Source organism: Anabrus simplex, chromosome 1 (assembly GCF_040414725.1).
Source record: "Anabrus simplex isolate iqAnaSimp1 chromosome 1, ASM4041472v1, whole genome shotgun sequence".
NCBI classification, from domain to species: Eukaryota; Metazoa; Arthropoda; class Insecta; order Orthoptera; family Tettigoniidae; genus Anabrus; species Anabrus simplex.
Genome location: NC_090265.1, coordinates 1,431,781,869 through 1,431,796,583, shown reverse-complemented (window position 1 = coordinate 1,431,796,583; position 14,715 = coordinate 1,431,781,869). Strand labels below are relative to the sequence as shown.

Genomic DNA, 14,715 nt, shown 5'->3' with positions numbered 1-14,715 from the left:
AGTGCAAATAAATTTGTTGAATTTCTATTTTAAAATATAACTTATTTATATGGAAAAGGGGTAGATATCTCCTGTGGGATTTTACCTGTGCTGACACAGTAACTCAGTCCAATCTTCCCCTTTCGTCAATGAGTACTGGAGACAAAGGAAAAAATACAGTGATTTTTTGGACAAATTCTTCTTCGTACCAGTAGCCATTGAATCCAATGCCTCAATGGCCTCTATTTTATCAAAGAGGTTGGCCAACAGATCGCTTGTATTCCCGGCGATACCTGATCAACTATGTTCCTTATTGAGCGCATCAGTATAACTCTACAGTCTGGGAATATCACATCTATTCTCAGAACACTACCGCCTGGTAAAGAGCTGGATGAAATTTTTACAGAATTGTAGTTTAGCCTGAGATTTTAGAATATCAATATTATATCCACATACCCTTTTCCACCCGATTGTTATTCTCCACCATATTTGCTAGTAAACAGGATACTGCTGATGGAATAGTGCAGCAGAAAATCTGCCTTCTTGTAAACTAAATAATCCAATCCAAATAAATATCCTCAGTATTCGGTTTACTCTGCAGTATATTCACTGCAGTAATGATATTTTATAAGGAAGTTTGTAAAACATAATTTCTGCATGCACCAACCACACCACGTAACTGATACTAGTAATAGAATTATATTTTAATTAAGTTGATTCTTTTTTCAGATGTAATACTGTTACAAAGTTAGTTTTGGCAGAAGAGCCTAACAGTTATAAATTAACTGAGTTGAAACTGAAAAGAGATGGCTTCAGATATTACACCCAAAAAAAACTTTGTTCATTATATACTTTGTCATAGTTAAAAGTAGTCGTAGTTTAACTACATTCAGTTCTAAAAAATGATATTACAACATTGTGTTGATACTTACCCTGTATTTGTCGGGTTTTTACTAAATATGTTGCCTTCTGACTAACTATATTATAATATTGTTTGAAGCAGAATAACCACAAAGAGCTTCCTTTGAAGAAGTCCATTCCTAAGTGCTTTAACCATAGCAACTTCTAGTAAATCACCATTTTTAACTATTTCTTTTCATTGATCTCCATGTTATGAATCCATTAAAACTATATTTATCCACTTCTTTAATCTGGTCTAGAAGGTTTTGGTGATGTTCATCTTATTCTTTCAATTTATACTATTGTTGTTTATTTGTAAGCCAAGTAATTAATTTTGTATGGCTGTTTATAGCTTGGTGCATTCCTTGTAAGGCAGACCCTCCAACAAGGGTGGGCGGCATCTGTTGTGTATAGGAAATTGCATGTTATTGTAGTAGATGATAGTGTTGTTGTGGGATGTTGGAGATGTATTAACACTCAGGCCCCGATCCAAGGGAATTAAACATTTAAGGTTAATATCTCCGACCCAACCAGGAATTAAACCCTGGGCCCTCTGTACCGAAGGTGACTACTGAAGGAGCCGGACAACCAAGTAAAATACTGGATGGCCAGATTCTGAGATTGAACTTTTGTCTGTGATATTTCTGAGGTCTAGGAAGTAACTAGTAGTTAATCACTGACCTTCTCTTCGAATGATACTACTACTACTACTACTACTACTACTACTACTACTACTACTACTACTACTACTACTACTACTACTACTACTACCACCACTGCTACTACTACTACTACTACTACTACTACTACTACTACTACTACTACTACTACTACTACTACTGTCCGGCTCCATGGCTAAATGGTTAGCGTGCTGGCCTTTGATCGCAGGGGTCCCGGGTTCGATTCCCGGCAGGGTCGGGAATTTTAACCATCATTGTCTTCATCATCATTTCATCCTCATCACGACGCGCAGGTCGCCTACGGGCGTTAAATCAAAAGACTTGCACATGGCGAGCCGAACCCGTCCTGGGATCTCCCGGCACTAAAAGCCATACGCCATTTCATTTCGTACTACTACTGCTACTACATTTTCCAAAGCTAACATTTTAATCACTGTATGCATTTCATTAGCCAAATCTGTTTCATTATCTGTAATTAAACTGTCTGCATACCCTTTGTTTTGAAATATTGTCACAAATATCTATAATCTAAATTTTTAAGCTCATTAAGTCTTTAGCCTTTTTCAATCGTAAAATTACCAGCGTTTTGCCCCAGTGTATTATATTATTTGTATTTATATTTAATCTATTCATTTAGACACACAAGAAAACAAAACCAATTCACCAGCAGCCAACACATACATCATACAATGCTATAACTATATGCAACCTACAGTGATCCAAAATTGTACTCTTTAATATGTTCCAGCACTCAGTATAATTCTGCACAGGTTGTAAAATTCAGGTTAACTATTAATGATGCATCCATCAGTACAATGATTTTTTTTTTTTTTGCCTCTTCTGGAAGTTTGCTTGTAAGCAGTGCCAACATCAAATGTAGGAGGTGGTCATAATAACGTGACTTGACTGTGTATAAAGATATAACGTCCTGTAGTTGAAAGTAGTCATAGTTTTACTACATTCATTTCTAAAAAATTGTATTACAACATTACGTTGGACCTTATTTGTATTTGTCGGTTTTATACAAAAGATGTCATTTCTGACTAGCTATATTATAAAATCATCAACAAATACATTTGGATTATTATTCATAAAATTGTGATTTTGTAACTGATAATGTGAATTCCGTTGGAGTTAATCAGATAATAACTGAAGAAATGTTGTACTCATTAGTGACTAATTTCCTGAAGTTTCATAATTATATCCGTTGTATCATGGTACCAGCTGTTCTGACCTTAAAAAGTTCATTTTTATTACGGTGCAGTACAGTAGTTACCAATTTAACTCTGTGTTTGTTCTGTTCTAGAAAGAGCGGAATGGAAGAACTGTGTGACCCCAGCCGTAAGATTGACTGATCCGAGCCATATTGTAGCCCTGCCCTCCCCATCACCAGGGGAATTGAAGAAGGCATCGGCTTTGACGGAGACAATATTCTAGTCAGACCAAAGACTATGGATGAGTGACGGAAATATCTGTGATAACAAAAATTGAGAAGGAAATGATTTCAAAGGAATTACAGAAAATACTCTTGCATACACATATAATGTGTATTTTTCATTTGTCTGTCTGAAAAAAATCATTTTGATGATTTTTTTGTTAGAGCAGTTATTTGGCAGATAGCATGACAGTTTTTATTTTTTCGTATAGTGTGTACTTAAGGCAATTTTTCCATGTTATAGGTCCATTCCATGTTCTCTTTTTAAAACTTTCTTGTAGGTGTTTAATAGTGGGCCAGAATTAGTTTGTTTGTTGTCATATAAATAAATATATATATTGTATAATAGTAGCCATTAATTAATTGATTGTTTAATAATGCGGCAGCTTTACTTTTTGTTATTGTTATATATTGAATGAAATTTATGAAGTTCTATACATAAAAAGGCCAGACATTCTTTTCTTTTCCGTATTATAAATGAGAATTTAATACTTGGATAATATTATTTCTCAAGAGTTTACACAAAAAATGTTAGATTATTTTATAGAATTTCATGTTATATTATTTATGGATATAAACATAGTTGTTAAACAAATTCCTTTATTACGTTTCTTCATTATAAATGTAATAATATAACATGTAACAATCTCTACAATTATTACTTCAAATCTATTTAACATTCATTATTTTTGAAGATTCCTTTATGCTGAAAGCATTGTTTATTAATGTGTCGGAGTTATGTTCTTCTTGTTCGCTCGCTTTCTTTCATACACACATTTTTACATATAATTAGGTTTAGACAATACATTGGCGCCATTACCAACAAAAAAAAAAAAAAAAGAGAGAGTAATTGAAATCTGTACGATTATTTTCTGACTGAATGAATCCAGTTCTAATTCTGACAGAAAAAAATGTGAGTAATTACTTAAAAGATGTAAAAGGGAAGTAAAAGACTTGCACAAGCTCTATTAGTTTGTTGTTCAATGTGAATTTTAAATTTTTTTTTTTTTTTTTTAATGAGTATTTGTCACTAATTAATTGCACAAGTTTCCTCTAAAGAAAATATAAATTTATTAAAGACAAGCTATGAAAAGTAAGTAGCTAGTGATCTGTAAGAAAATTTCAATTTTGATTCACCAGGGTCCCTTGAACTGTTGTTTTAATGCTCCTAGGATTTTTATTGCCTGTGTGTGTCAGCAGACTCTCCATTGCAGTAATTTTCCTATTGAGCCAAAACTTCAAAATGTTCATTGCTTACAGGGATTAAAATTATCACTGTCAACTAGTGATGTAAGGAAGGCACTGGCGCCGTGCTTTCACACCGGTGCCAGAGACGGAACGGTAGTCACGGTGCCACAATTTAAAATGAACCTGTGCCAGTGGCACTGCCATAAAAATAAATCTGTGAAACGTTTGCAAGAATAAAAAGGTTTGTTACGTGAATATTGACCTTATTTATACCGTTAGTAAGGACAAGAACCATCAATCAAGTCTGCTTTTCCATAAGAACATCAAACAGTATGGCGGGCACTGGCGGCTGGCACTGTTGTTGAACGAAGTACTATTGTGTGTGGCCACGTCACTACCTTGTGCCAGCGGCACGGCACGTACAGGCCAGTGCTTCTCAGATCCGTGCCGGTGTCAGTGGCAGTGCCAGGACAGATCGCTTCTACAGTACCTACTGGTCACCCCGTCCTACCAAATGCTGCCGGACTGTGCCACGCTATGCTTTATTCTCTTTCATTATATTATTGATTGTCTTGAATTCCGTGTCACTGGCAGATAGATGAAAATATGATAAAAACCAGTACATAGCAGTGTGAGATATTTTTAAATTTTGTATATCATTCAAATTGACGATAACATGTTTAAACGGCATATGCTTCGTCGTACATGGAAGACTCCTTAATAGCTAGGCAGGCAGATCCGTTAAAATGGTGGTTGGAAAGAAAGCTTCAGTATCCCATCATTTACTATTTAGCTGTCTGGAAGTTATGTGTTGTAACAATATCCGCGCCTGCCGAAGGTGTGTTATCGAAAACTGGTCAAATTTTCACCAACAGCCTGTCAGCGAATAAAGTGAAAAAAATATTCTTGAATGTGAATGGAAAATTTATTTGAGTGTTATTGTGTAGTATTTTGCATGTTAATATTCATATAAATTGCGGTATATCTATGTGTAGTTGTCAATACATGAAGCATAAACGTTTTTATATGAGTCCAATGAATAAGTAGTCATCGTAGCACCAGTGTTTTGTCACGGTGATGCGCTTGGCATCGGCACTGTCTCCACCAGTGTCAGCAGAGGCACTGGAATTTGCATCACTACTGTCAACACTCATTGTAATGGTTTTTTTAAGAAAGCATGTTCAAATATCTTAAGATGTTATTTATAACCTGGATTACAAGTGATTTTACTGTAAAGAATGTCTTGTTCTTTAAGACAACAGTAGATAACTTAAAGATCTGAGAGAAATATTAAAAGTGGGAATAAACCATTGTATAGTCAGTTTCATGACATAAGAACCCTGTCTGACAAAAATCCATACATCTGTCAGGCATGCAACACAAATTAGCAAAGGGACAGACTACTAAGAAACCACAAGTCAGATGTTCCAAAATCAACCTTGTCATTTTTCTGTCTCTGTGGACAATGGTCCTCTTATAGATGCCTTCCTAGAGTATTCATTGCAAGAATCTGTAAAAAAATAAAGCTGTTTGCTTGTTGTTTAAAGGGGCCTAACATCTAAGGTCATTGGTCCCTGTAAGAAAAGAAGCCACTGTAGAGAGAGAGACTTGGCAACAGTTGGAAGTGTTTTACCTAACAGTACCTGTCACTGTTCAGGAGTGATATGTGGGCAAGTTTATTATGTTGTAAAACAGAGATTATAATTTGAATGCTTGCCTAGAATGGCTGTGGGAGATCAGAGTTATATTATATCTCTGAGTAAAAGGGTTCATATGTTATGAAATGAAGATTGTAATTTGAATGCTTGTCTGGATTGGCTGTGGGAGATTAGAATTATATTACACCTCTGCTTAAAGGGTTTAAAGTTCAAATCTTAGAATTTTAAGCTCTGTAATATGATTTATTTTCTGTACTAAGCTTATCAGCAAGTAGAATCTGTCTCTCTGAATGTTTGTCCCTGCTTCTTTATTTATTCATTCACATGAAATAGAAATATCCAGTATGAGCAGCAAATATAAACCAACATGTAACATTAGCAAATCACCATATTAGTCCTAATATAACAAAATACTGTATTTACTCACGTATTATACCCCGTTTTTTTAAATATGCTATAACCTCAAATTTTGTGCAGAGAATACATGACTTCTAAGCTATAAAGAGCTGTAAATTGTACATGTAAACATTTGACACTATTCTTTAACAAACTGATTAATATATTCCAAGTTTTACTGGCTATTTTTGTTGGAATGCAGTATTTCTAAATTTAAAAAGAATAAATGATGAACACACGACTCTTAGGCCTAAATATAAAGTAAATATAGTCAGTTTTAGTTACTCTTATATCACGTCATTCATTTCATCTCATTAACTCCCCTAATGAGATTGACGTCAGGAAGGACATCCGATCTTAAAAACTCGCTATGAAGATTCGTTTCGCTTCACACCTGACCCCATATCGAAAAGGGATAAGGGTATCGTATTATGCAATATTAATACGAAAGAACGTAATGGCAGTTATTTGTGTCTATCAGTTAAGCAGTAGGCCTACCACACAGTAAATCTGATCACTGCTTTCATTTGAATTATCGTCATCTTGTGCCGCCAACTTCCCTGCTACTGCGTGCCGTCATTCCAAATGTTGTCATCTGCATGGCAGTCGCGAGTATTCAAGATCCCATCTTTTTGCAGCTTAAAAGATAGTTTCTTTCCCTACTATAGAGTCCAAACAGTGAGAATCTACTTTGTCAGTATATGAATTTTTCATCTAAACAGTGTTATGTGGCTGAAGATGTTAATAATATACAAAACATGTACCAGCAATTGTACTTCTGAATGTAATACATAGTGTCTGGAAGCATTCTTTGGATAACTGCGGCTATTGAAAGCCAAACCTTTATTTTTAAGTATATTCCATGCTTGTTCTCTATATGTATCACATCAGGATTTAATGAAATAGCTGCAGTTGAGATGAGAGAGACCACATTGTTTGGATTAGGTATGCTACTAAGTACCCGGATAGTTACATAAAATCAACTTCATGGTCTGTATTGCAGAAGAAAGCAGGATTAAAAAGAATTGACAACTAGGAATTAGTGATATTATCATCTCCAATAGTAATAGGAGCCACATTATGAAACCTAGAATTCTTCATTTCAACAATATTACTAAAAAATTTATAATTTTTAATTATAAATTGGCTTTAAATTTTTTTTAATCTTTAACATGAACTTTTTAAGAAAAGAATATTCATCAGGACATATTCTCTATGGACTATTGTACAAGTGTTTCCTTAACAACCGCTTTCAATTGTAAAAAAGAATTTATATATTTTCTCATGAGTATTTTGTTTTTATTGTTGTTATTTAATCTTCTTGTGCTACTTTTAAGGACACTTTCTCTCAAAGCATTGATACTTTGTCAGTATATGAATTTTTATCTAAACAGTGTTATGTGGCTGAAGATGTTAACCAATAAGTTGTCTTAAGCAGCTAATGTATCGACAAGGAGGAAAATTATTAATAATCTTTACCATAATGGGCAGTATTGGGTCTGTATTGACTAGGTAGATCATCCATCTCTATATTTAAGGTGGAAAATAAAAAATACTTATTTATGAATCTGCCCGGATAGTGTCGAAGTTCCATGACAGAAAGAATAAAAGTATATAACAGGAAAGCTTGTTGCATTTATGGATATCTACAGGAGTGGCAGTAATGAGTTTTATTATCATAATGTTTAATTTTGCATGTTCGTTGCCACCATATTTTTTTATTAATGCATAATATGTTCTGTTTGACGTCTCTGAAAATCATGAAATACCATAATAATAATAATTATTATTATTATTATTATTATTATTATTATTATTATTATTATTATTTAGGTATGTTGGCAAGTAAAACAGTCATTATGATTTGATTGTTTTTATCGCGTTTTAAATCTACTTCTCTCCAAAGATTACATATATTGGCCCGAGTTACTAGATATTAAACGATCACTTTGTTAATGATCTCGCCTGCTATATCAATAGCAACAACCGTGAATATTTCTTAACCAAAGTAAACTGGTTTCCTCATCCCGAGGTGGTGCAGCCCCCAATGGAGGGGAGCTGCTGGTTCCATTTTTACCGCATATCAACTTTCCTGCCTTTCTTAAATCTCTGGCAGTACAGTACTGGGAATCAAACTCAGGCCCCCCCGAGAATGGCAGCTAATTGTGCTAACCATGATGCTGGCGGACATTCTTAACTACAAAAAAACAGACAAAACATGACTGATGCGTGCTTTAATTGCGCAAGTCGGACACAAAACTATTCACCTATTTGTACGATGTCATCAGAGCTGCAGTAGGCCTACGTTATGGAGGCGATATTTCTTAACTACAAAACGCAGATGTACCGCATGACAATGACGCGTTTTCATTGTGCAGGTCGTATGGACGAAACTGTTCACAAATTTGTGTGATGTCATCGGAGCTGCAGTAAGGCTTGTACCTGCTTCGAAACGGAATCTTTGTTCTTCTCTGATGAATTACGTTGGGGGGTCTTGTATGCAAGATTTATTTTTTTCATTTTCTTTGTCCCAAAATCCAGGGGGTGTCTAATACGCAAGGGGTCTAATGCACGAGTAAATACGGTAGTTACAGTAGAAGTTTGGTGTAGCGAGTATGGCATATAACGGGAACCCCGCTATAACAACAATTTTTGTCTGTCCCTTCAAAATTCCTATATTAAACTGTGTATCATCTTTTGGTTACAACAAGAGTCCTATCGCTGACAGATCTGTTATTACGAGCGATTAAGCGCTCTCGATTTTTCCGTTACCGATATTTATGCACCCCAGCAATTATTTTACATACATTCGATCAGCTTCGGTATCGTTTCCTCGCTATCTCCTCTAGTGAGTTCTTTCGTCGACATTCGAAGATGATATCGGAGTCGATTTCTCTTCATTTTAATGTTATATACTGAAATTAAGTAAGAATATGATACACCTCAAGATATGGCAGAGTACATCATTGATTTCAGAGGATAGTTCATACTTTCTCGCTTCTAGTAAAATTTCAGAAAGGCTATTCCCATGTAAATTTTTAGCGAGGAGGTTGTAATTTCTCTACATGCATTTGAAATATGTGTTCATGATACATATATGGTTAGGTTAGGTGACGCCGTTTGAAGAAGAAAACTGAAATGTTTTGCCACAGAGTGATACCATATTTCTCCGAATCCAAGAAGTTATTTTCTCAGAATCTCGTGCGAAAAAACAAGGGTTGTCTTGCATTCACGGCCTAACAGTAATGAACACCACTGGCAACTACCACGGTAACCACGCCGCTTCCCCCCCTCTCACGCACGCTCACAAAACTTGTTGACAACAAACGACCGCCTCTTTATTATACATCGCTAGCCACGGCAACTGGTTGTACAGTGCCTCTGTGTACCATCACTGGATCTTGAGAAATAGTGAAGAGTGAATGACGTTCTGTTAGCCTCTACAAAATCGTTTCTCAGATCTCCAGAATGGCATCGAAACATGCGAGCCTTCATATTCTTAGAAAGCCCATGGTTACTCAGTGGCAGAGTTATAATGCATTTACTGTACCTGATACTTAGCAAAATGTTTTATAGACAGCAGAAATATTTTCGTGATGATACATGGAACAGGTATAGCCGGCAAATTTTCAATGAGGTCTTGTCGATATTATGATGCCAATTTTAAGTTAATGGTTATTAAACACTCAGAAATGTAGAATAATTGTGCAGCCGCAAGAAAATATGGCATAGGCCTAACTAAAGCCAATATTCGGCGTTAACATGAAGACAAAGATAGCCAATAAATGTGTACTGTACAAAAAATGCATTCAGTGGTCCGCAAAAAGGACGCTTTAAAGCAGTCGTAGATGAAATTGTGAGGTATGTGCACGAAAAACGCAAGGGCGGAATGGTCGTATCACAGCGCAATAAACTCATTCGTTGACCTTCAACGCCCGTGATTAGGCCTATACATTGCTAGCCGCTGAAGTAGCCAGTTACATACAAACGTTGAGTAAAAATAACAGTTATATAGACAGCAAGAATCTTTTCCTGATGGATTGTCGTATTGTAGAGGCGTATGGAATAGATATTGCTGCCAAATTTTCAACGGGTTCTCTTCAGTATTATGTTGCCAATTTTACTGTAAGTTAACGGTCATTAAACCCATGGAAATAAAGAAATAATTTTGCAGCCGCAAAAAAAATGGCGGAACGAAAGCTAATGTTCAGCATCTGAAAATAGTGTAAAAATGCGTACAGAACAACAAAGGCATTCATATGATTTTACAAAGCACATTTTAAGCCTGGTTTAAATTTTTTTTAAGGAAGAAGTCTTGGATTTGGAGAAATACGGTATTATATTTTTTTTTCAGAATGAAACATACACTTTCACATAGTATCGGATTTTGAAAAATAACAAACAAGTAAATCTTAGTGTGAACATCATCTACAGAAACGCAGATTTTGAACAAACTGATTACTGTTTCATATCAGTTGTAATGTGTATGGGGGTTTTCCCGACTTTTATACAAAAATCAGATATAACGACAATCCGCTATAGCGAGTAAATTTTTTGCTGTTATGAATTCTCGCTGTAACAGACTTTTGCTGTATTTCTCTTAAAATGCCTTTCTGGAAACAGTATTCATCTAAGGTGCAATCTAATATTGATTTTTTTCTTTTTTGTTTACAAAATGTAGATTCCCCACTCTGGCTAATGACTTATCTGGTGGATATCTCTGTACAATTCATAAAATAAGCTCAAAGTTAACACAATGAAACAAGATCACATTGCCTCCTTTATGGTGACTATAATGACTACAGGAACTGTTAGCAAATTTTTCTCCCTTTTCTTGTCATTTTGAAAAATACAGTTACTTCAGGATACATACATACAGTATTGTATCCAGTTATTATTTGTATCATTTGACTTTGATTTTTAAAAGTTATGATTCTGTATGTCTTTGACCTTCTTGAAGGACTTTTGCAGTCAAACGCAGGGGACTAATGCACCATAAATAGCAAGACTTTCATAAGCCTTTGAGTATTTAAGCATAAAATCTTTCTCTTCATAAACAATGAATATTGCAGTTATGTGTGTATTTGTTCTAATGCCCAAGCACTTGGGTACGAGCCCATTGGCTGTGATGATGGCCAGTTTGCGAACTTTATATGTTTGTGTGCATCATATTCAATCAAGCCGTTAGATTGTTATCTGAATGTATGTGTTTCTGTGTCCAACGTGATGACTGCCTGTTATGTGTTGTGTATTATGTGATGATGATGGTGATGATGATGAAGTAGGGAGAGGGTGAAACCTGGTGTCACCACATAGCCTACTTCTGTTGAGTGACACCAAGAGGTCTCCTCTAATCTTAACATCGCCTTCCAACAGACAAATCATCCTCAACAACCTTCACTCCATATAAGCACTGGAGAGAGGTTTAGAACTGAACCCAGCATTTTGGCACGTAATTTATTGATTAGAAATTATGAATACTTTTCCACCAATGGGACTTCAACCAGCTAATCACAGTGTCAGACCAAGCTGTTCTTTGTGAAGGTAATTTGATGTATTTATCTTTCGGAAAGAACACCATTAACTAGCCTGTCTGGTGGCCATGATCCTTAAGGCATTGAATTCTAAATAGTCTGACACTGTGGTTAGTTGGTTCGAGTCCTGTTGGTAAAAAAAAAAAAAAAAAATGTTCACCATCAGAATGTTGGCCGGCAGGGTAGGTAGGTGGTGGTATTCAATTTCTAATCACTAGATTGCATGCCAAAAGCCTGGATTAAATTCCAAACCTTTCCACAGTTCTCATATGGAGTGAGGGCATATGACGCTGTTAATGGTGATTTGTCCATCAGAAGGAGACGTTAAGCTTTGAGCAGACCCCTTGGTGCTATTCGACAGGAGTAGGCTATATGCCAGCACCAGGTTTCACCCTCTCCGTTCCTACTACCATATATCATGCCATTCATTTCATCTCATGAACTCCTCTGATGAGGTTTACGTCAGAAAGGGCGTCCGGTCATAAAAACCCACCATGACAGATTCATCTCACCTCATGCCCAACCCCATAGAGAAACGAGACAAGGGTTGGACAAACAAACAAACAAACAGAGAACACCATTAGCTATCAAGATAATAACATATGAAACTACTGTATGTTGCACGTTAGTTGTTTGTTCTATGCAAGACAAATGCCGATGCTTTGGCAAATGCAGCCATATCCTCCCCTATCCAATAAATGAAATTTGTATGGCCACAGGTTATTTGTAAGAATTAGCCTCTTTAGTCAACAGAAATACCTGCTTGCATAAACTCTGAATTTGGGGAAGACTGTTAGGAAATAGGTTAACTCAGAATGAGTAACTGCTATCAAAGATGATAACTTCAAAACCTAGGGGCCATTTTGTATCTGAATCAATATAGCATGATGTATGCAGTAACTGAAGAACAAACCCAAGATGACACTAAGTACTTTTGAAGATCAGTTTCACCTCCCATATTTCTTTCACAAATTCCACAATCATGCGACAAGACTATAGAAAAATCTGTACGTAATATTATTCAGTAACTTGGATGTGACTCTTGCTGCAATTCTGATATAAATAGGGGTGGTGGAAAGTAAGCTAGAGGAATGCAAAGGTCAGTGTACCGCCATGAAAGTAATTTTTGATGCTTGGCATTTGGATGGTTGGAGTTCTACTATATATCTAGTTCAGAATCCTATTTATATCGTCGTTGCCAGGTCAAAACCTCCTATGTGATAATATTTTTTAAGATATACGGACCCGCAGCACATACATTATGAAGAGTGACAATGCCTTGACAATATTCACACAATATTTCACCTTAGATGACAGAACCTTACCAGCCAAAGTTCTAAGCTAAAATATTTTACATAGGAGGTTTTGTCCCGGCAGCGACGATATATTAGTTGCTTTGTAATGAATGAAAGTCCACGAAAGATCATTAACAATAAGGATGGATGAACACAAACTTGGCAACTAACCCAACAGTCTCAAGAAACTGGTAGTGCAGCAAATTGATGATCATAATCTACTGTTTGTGAAATGTTCTAATATCTACCAAAAGCTAAATGCATCCATCACAGGAAATAAAACTACATCAGCATGTTGCAAGATAATTTACCAGTATGTCGCATGGAAGTGGTTTATTAAAAAATAAATATTAAACTTAGTAGTTACATGTAAATGAAATGAAATAGCATATGGCTTTTAGTGCCAGGAGTGTTCGAGGACATGTTCGGCTCGTCAGGGGCAGGTCTTTTGATTTGACGCCCGTAGGCGACCTGTGTGTCGTGATGAGGATGAAATGATGATGAAGACAACACATACACCCAGCCCTGTGCCAGCGAAATTAACCAATGATGGTTAAAATTCCCGACACTGCCGGGAATCGAATCCGGGATCCCTGTGACCGAAGGCCAGCACGCTAACCATTTAGCCATGGAGCGGCACAGTAGTTACATTTAATATTACCCATAGTCATCATAAGACACCTAATAGTAGATATCATTATTTATTTATTTTTTTATTTATTTTTATTTTTTTCTTATAAAAACAGCCTGGATAATAGAAAGTTCATTTTTGTACGTACAGTATGACAGCTTCAAGTGGAACTTTGTGTCCTGGTCTACTGCATTATTCTATGCATTTTCTGTACTGTTGTATTTTGAAAATGTTCATATTCAAAATGCTGAACTTCTAATTTGTGTATTAGTAGGGAAGAAGGTTACATACAAGGTATATTCCAAAAATTTCTGACATTAGTTGAATTTAATAATATTCTGCAGGATATTTTTGTGCCAGAAGTTGGTAGCATCTGTGGCATTACTTCAGAGCAAATTCAATCATTTTGGATATTGCCATTAAATACAAAGTATGTTTTTGGTTCTGGGCTTTGATAGTTTTGATTTTGGTTAGAGAACAACATGAGAATATTGAACCTTGTGACATAAATCTTCTCCAGAAACATTAAGAATGCTTCAAGAAACATGAAGTACAAAGAAGAAAAGAAAACTCAGACTTATAACTTCATAAACATTTTTTGTGGTAGCTGTATGAGTGTTCACAGCGATCTGCACAGTTCAAGATATGAAAAAAACTGAATGTATGCATAATGATATCAATAGAAACAAGAATATCAGTTGGTAGTGATCACAGTATTTTTCACAAATATTTAAACTTACATTTTGTTTGTCAGCATTTGATTCTGAGAATATTTAGCTTCTGTCGGAAAATAACAGGGATAACTCTTGTTGGACAATTAATTTCTATAGTTGATTGGTATGTCGATTTCTTTTTATCTTCATATTCATTGGAATTGAAACTTGATGGGGTTTTTTGTTTTTTGTTTTTATCTTCACTGACTGAAAGAAAATCTAAACAGAAATTCCATATGGATAAAAGCCAAGTAAATTTATGCTGAAAATCATTCTTTAATACTCAGAATCTCCTATTTCAAAATT

General features: G+C 35.5%; 1 protein-coding gene across 3 annotated transcripts in view; it reads left to right on the top strand.

The window, feature by feature from the left end:
• The window catches only part of LOC136879194 (uncharacterized), a 180,607-nt gene extending 177,103 nt beyond the window's left edge, over positions 1-3,504 (top strand). For 2 of the 3 annotated variants that reach the window (XM_067152972.2, XM_067152983.2), the window contains exon 9: positions 2,870-3,504. In XM_067152972.2, the coding sequence (XP_067009073.1) occupies positions 2,870-2,996 (127 nt within the window). In that variant the 3' untranslated portion in view covers positions 2,997-3,504. Of the gene's footprint in view, positions 1-2,865 lie in introns of all 3 variants that reach the window. The other variant, XM_067152992.2, reaches the window with a different exon arrangement.
• Positions 3,505-14,715: the final 11,211 nt, after the last annotated feature.